The sequence below is a fragment of the Drosophila ananassae genome, chromosome 2L (assembly GCF_017639315.1).
Source record: "Drosophila ananassae strain 14024-0371.13 chromosome 2L, ASM1763931v2, whole genome shotgun sequence".
NCBI lineage: Eukaryota > Metazoa > Arthropoda > Insecta > Diptera > Drosophilidae > Drosophila > Drosophila ananassae.
This window is the reverse complement of record NC_057927.1, coordinates 16919431-16925716: the sequence shown is the minus strand read 5'-3', so window position 1 is coordinate 16925716 and position 6286 is coordinate 16919431. Positions and strand designations below refer to the sequence as shown.

The 6286-nt window shown below is 41.6% G+C and overlaps 1 protein-coding gene across 1 annotated transcript; it reads right to left on the bottom strand.

The window, feature by feature from the left end:
• Positions 1–247: 247 nt before the first annotated feature.
• On the bottom strand, positions 248–1238 carry LOC6501343. Its single transcript, XM_001954995.4, has 2 exons — positions 1092–1238; positions 248–1023 (listed from the first exon to the last, which is right to left on the bottom strand). Exons 1-2 carry the CDS (start codon positions 1104–1106, stop codon positions 334–336), a joined length of 705 nt encoding a protein of 234 aa, XP_001955031.1. The 5' UTR covers positions 1107–1238; the 3' UTR covers positions 248–333.
• Between the last annotated feature and the right edge of the window lie 5048 nt (positions 1239–6286).

Genomic DNA, 6286 nt, shown 5'->3' with positions numbered 1-6286 from the left:
GCACATGGCCTCCGGCAGTGTGGCACTAACACAAGGATGTAGAGGAGAAGGGCCTTTTGAGTGGCCAGGAAGCAGCTGGATCCTGCCCCATGCAGCATATTGTATTTGAAAGATAATCGCCTTTAAAGTTTTCCCCTAAACTCCCACTGTGTGTGTTGAAGTTCGTGGCAGTGACATTTTAGTTTAAGCATTTCGAAACAGTTTCTCCTAGAACGCCTGGGTAATTCCTAATAAATGCTTCATATTATAACTACTTATAATTTGTATTTTTTTATATAAAATATAACTAAGGTTAAGGCTTAGATTAAAGCTTAAAAGATCTTGAGCAACCATCTATCTGCTACGCAACGAAGCTGCCGGCAAGTACTTTGTATTCAGCCCACCTGACTGCTGGCCCTGGACCGGAGCCTGAGACGGCTCATTGGCCGGAGCCGAGCTGAAGTCAAGGACAGGGGCCACGCCCTCATCGGAGCTGCGTGAGCTGCCGCCCAAGGCGTCGAACTGCTGTTGGATCAGCTGCTGTGCCCGCACCGCATCTTCTGGCGTGCGGTACTTCACGAAGTGCACCTCCGGTTTGTGGCTCACCGCCTGGTTTTCATTCTGCAGACGCTGGGCCAGCTGCCCGATGTCCGCCTGCTTGCTGAGCACGTAGATGGCGGTGCGCTGCTCACTTGCCTGTTTGGCCAACTGGAGGGCGGCGTTGGTCAGACCCTGGTGCTCCGGCGATTTGATGAACAATACACGCAGGTTCCGCTTCAGCATACTGGCTATGCGCTCGGTGGCCTCTCTATCGGCAAACTCCTCCTCGGGGGCGGCGTACGTGTAGAACTCCTTGCTAAACTCATCCGCGGCAGCCGGTACTTGAAGTCGGGTATCCTGCTGTTGTTGCTGCTGGTGACCTGATGTGGCACTGAATCCTGTAGCCTCGGCATCGATGAGTCCAGCAAAACGTTGGTCGCCAGCGGCAGCTTGGTAATTATATCCTAACTTGGCCGTTGAAACGCTCACAATAAGGCAAAGTAACTGAAAAAACAATGATTTAATTAGTTATTGGATTTCACTATTCCCTCTGGAAATTTTTAATTACTTACCAGGAATCCACGCATCTTGGTCTGAAATATGGATGTCTAGAGCTGAGGATCTGTTTTGGACGTTTAAAACTTACTGACTGGCGCCTATCTTATGGTTTTCTATGATATTTATACATGCTCGCCAAACGTTAAATCGGAAATATGACAAATGACGATTGGCTTGCAATATGCCAGCAAATTTGATTCGAGTTGGCTATCGGGATCGGGATCGCATCGGTTTATGTTTCATCTTCGGATGCTGCAACATGCGGGCTTCGGAGCATTGGCAAGGGTTAATCAGAGATAAATGTGCTTTTTAAAGCGTTGACAAAAAACTGCGACTCAGGTTACGGGTTACGGGACCCCGGAATCTACACAACCTGTTTTCTGACCATGCAACCTTAGGGCGTTGCTTGTCTTACATAAATCTGCGGAACTACTCGTGTTTGGGCGGGCGAAGATCAAAGCTGCTTTCTGCCACAACAACTGTGCGAAATGTGCATAATTTATTAATTAGTCGAGGCGATTGCGATTTGCATTTTCTGCGGCACATTGCGGGATCCTCTCAGCTCATCATCGATACCATCAACGGTCAGTCATCTTGATGGCATCGACAGCAACAGTTGCTGCAGTGTCGAGAGCCGGTAAGCTTGTCTAAAGGGCTTAGTTGTTGATAATTGGATATTCCATGGACAATATTTCATGTATAATCCTCACACATTGTCTCTGCCAGTCCGGTAAATGCTTATCTCTGATTCTGTTTCTGAACAACAACAAGTGCTTTTCAATTAGGCAGAAACAATGTCGTAGGAAAGCACACAAGCAGACGACCAGACCACAGTGCATAAACAATACTTAACAATAAATACAAGATAGGTCGAAAGCACGTGAAACAGCTTACTTCCTTCGAGTGTTCGGTTTCTGGCCCAGTTAATTGTTGTGATTGTTGCACATAAATCTCCAGAGTGTTTACCTGTGTGCTACTGAGGTTGAAGATGTGCTCTAATTGATATGAAGGCCGGGCCTTTGGCCAAACTACCAATTGAATTCACCCGCAAACAACTTAGGGTACACTGGAAAGAGGAAATGTAATTTATTGGACGGAGTAGTCCAAATTTTCCTTTTGACGATGGCATTCCCACATTTCTTCACAGTGTATGGCATTAAAAGAGCTCAGATTTATAGGTCTAAATGACCAGAACATTCCATCAGACAGGCCAGGACGGTCTGCAGCAACAGGCTACCGACCAAGCCCAAACAATACCCATTTATGCGCATAATGAGGAGTCATACATCAGGGATGACTACAGCTGCCGACGGCTGCTCATCAGCATCCGTATCCGCATCCTCATCCATACCACCGCCCAGAGCCGTGACGTGAGCAACTTCAGCAGCATTTACATTTATAAATATGCATAATTTGTTAAGGACAAAATGAAATCCTGAAAAGGCCTCCAGGGTGGACTCCGGTAAAACACTCTCCTAATTTAATCATTTTGCCCATTGGCACCGAGCGAATTCATTTAATTTGTTGCCAGGGAGGAGGCGGGCATCCAAATGTGCTTTGAAAGAAAACTGTTGGCGAACTGGGGGCCGGCAAAACCTATCAGCCTATTGACAGTGACACCCACAAAAAGCTGCGCGTCCAAAAGTAAATAAACTGTCCTCGGGGCAGAAAGCAGGTATCAGTTTTGCTGAATTGCCAGGATTCCTGTTGTTCTTGTATCCCCGTTGCCGTGGCAAAACAGTCCCCTTGTTTACTGCTTATCTTTGAACAGAAGACAAACAAAACTAAGGCCAAACAATGACAGTAACAATTTGGCAACGTCAAAAGTCGGAGGATGATAAGATTTATTTATAGGACCAATAGCAGTGATTGGCTGGCTGGGCGATACCATGGCTCACTATGGGGCGGTTGCTTTTGTTAATTAAAATTTTTTAGGTGCACGTGTGGTTGGGGCTTAGGCAATAAATCATGACATCAACAGCAGCAACGCGGTAAACAACACCCCATTAAAGACCCACCTACTCGCACACCCACTCCCAGGGGTGGCAACAACAATTACAGTCAGATAATCGAGGTCATTATTTTTTGGCGCCAAAAACACAAATCATGACTGCATGAAAAGGTAAAGATCGAGCGGGGTTTGAGCAATCAAAGGTCAGAAACACACCCAACTCGCTCCAATTGGTCGAGCTTGAATATAACTACATAAATGTACATATGGTATGTGAGTTACACCAAAACTATTGAGCACGGGGAAACACCGCTCAATTAAAGAGTAATTACCAAATATTAGCTAATGGCCGGCAATTGACATTTGTGTCTGGCTCAAAGCGAATTGGTCTACGAGTTTCGCATGGCGCAAGCCTAGGGAGAAAGAGAAAAAACGGAGAAAACGGCGTACCCCGGGAGCATTAATATTAATGAACTGCTCACACACGCGACCCCGGGCAGTTCATTAAAGTGTCAAACACTTTGTCCCGCAGACATGTCCGAGCCAAAAAACGAAAACCTAAAACCGAAAAACGACCGAAATGACCGAAATGACCGAAGTCCAAAAGAAATTGGTCAAAAGCAACATAAACGACAGCAGCTGCCAAAACCTGTTGCTCTGCCTGGAAGCTGTTGTTGGATGTTGCGGATGGTTTTGTTGCTTCTGTTGCTGTTGCCGATGTTGTTGAAGTTGTCATTTTTGTTGGCAAGACGACGCCCAGTTGACCCAAAAGTAGGTAAACTGTCACTATTAATGTGTCATAAATCAAAAAGTTGTTTCCATATAGAAACGTAATATTTTTACATATTGGTAGGGCTTGTAACTGGATATCTTTTTGGTTATATTTTCGGAGAGACAGTATGGCATATCGAACATATCCAAAAATTACATCCGAAGTTTTTAATTATGATTGATGATTTCAAGAGGTACTGCCAAGGTCAAAATGTTACTATATTAAAAGGCCAATTTTCAAAATGGTAATTTCAAAGGTCCATCAAATTATATGCAAAATGTAACAGGGAAAGTAAATGGACTGAAAAATCGCTAAGCATTGATACTTTAAGCCAGACTTCTAAGGGAAGGCCTCGGTCGAGGCAAACTTGCCGTTTTCTTTGGCCAAAACTGTGGTTCAACGTTGGGTCGCGGCCTGTCTTGGACGCTAAAAACAATTAGTATGACAATTTATCATATGCCCGCAGCCAGATGATTTATGAAGGCCTAAAAACATCACGTAGCCGACACATTGCGTATACGCCACGGTTGCCCTCCTCAGGACTTTTGTGTGTGTGAAGCGCAAGCGTTTATTTGCTTTGGGGGTGCGTCACATGTTTGCCCATTTCCTTCCTTCCTGTGGCCTGCTTGTTGCCTTTGTGCTATGCAATTTCTAGTTAATAAATATTTCCGGCTACAAACAGAACATCGAAAAAGTTGGCAGGACACGCCCGCCACAGCCGGATAAGACTTTGTGCCGGTCGTGAAGGCGGATATCGCGCAATTAGTTGAGTCAACAATTAAAACTGTTGCCCTTTTCGCAAAGGATTCTAAATTTAGCTTGGCCATTAATAGAATATTCGTTAGAAATCCATAAATTAACCGCTACTTATTTGCCATGAATTTCTGTGTCTTTTTACAAATATGAGAATATGAATATTGGGTCATTTCCGCTATGCTATCCATAAAAACGGCCACCCATCAGACAATAATCCCTTTGCCCCATATCCTGGCGCTATCACATGCTCATTCTGGCATATTAATTGGCTTTCATTAATTATATTTTGAAAGCTGTCCTGGACATGGATAAAATAGTGTTTCATAATTAATTGATGTTGATAATATTAAGGAAACGTATATAAAGTGAGGTAATTTAATTCGCCAGCCGGGTCCAATGGGAAAAAGCTCCATAAATTGTGTTTCAAACAAGTTGTGGGGCTAAAGCTGCAAAGCGAATAAAAGAGCTTTACTTAACTTATATTCAAGCTTTATCGGATCCAAAATAAGTGGAAACGTTGACTAAGCTTTACTGGGAACAGTAGTGGAAATCCTTTCCATTCTGGGTACAACAAGCAATTCCCTCTGGATCAAATCCCCTTGATAAAAACTACTTTAATTCATATGCTACCTTTTCCCTGAAAAATAAAAAATTTGTTCGGTTTTTTTAGTTTTATTTACAAAATTAAATTCTCTTTCTGTTCAATTACATGGAAACTTTAAAACTGCACCGAAAAATGAAAGCAAAAAAACTCTATGGGAAATCATACATAAGTACGCAATCAAACACCGATGATCGATGTAGCAAAACACAATCGTGTCTAGGTGTGACTGTATTTGGTGTACTTTTGTATCTACAACATCAAAGATCAACTTAACATCCACATAAGTTACATTTTGCATTTATTTTTGTGGTATATAATATGTATATGTATCATACATTTATGCATATATAGTTGAATATTTGGTGTATATAATGGTTTTGCCATATTTTCTGTCAAAACCTGCTCTTATGGTTTCTGATTAATAATTACACATGTATGTACTCATATATGGTTCTGTATATATATATAATATAATTCATTTTGCGGCACATCATCCATTAACATTAACAATGCGCTTCTTCTCAGTTATTAGACTAGGTAAAACAATCTGTATCTGTGTCTGACGTTACATGCTAACTCTCTGCTCACCACTCAACGGCTTTGAAATTGTACTTTAACATTTTGTTTCAGTATTTTACATAACACTCGCTTCGTTTAACGTTACAATCGCTTGTGATTCTTGTTCATATTATTAATGTTACTATGTGTTTTTTCGTTTTTTTTGGCCCCCGAAAGAAACTGAAAGAAAACTATGTCTGTAAATGCATTTCACACGTACGAGTCTTGAAATAAAAGCAGATTTGGGCTTTCAACCAAAGTGAAGCGACAAACTTGTTCTGCAGTAATGGGATTAACATTTAATGTTTTTTTTCTAAGTATTCTTTAAGTACATATAGGTATATTCTTGTATATGTACATATATATCATTTGGAAAACAAAAGAATTACTTTAAAATATGTGTAAATACTTTTAGTTTGTATTTTATACTAGATAGATTTAAGAGTCTAACGGCATAGGACGCAGTTTAAGATAGGTTATACATTTAGATATTACACATTTACACAGGGTTTTTTCTCGATTTCTTATCGATTTATGTACGTTTATCTGTTTGTCTAATTTTGTGTTT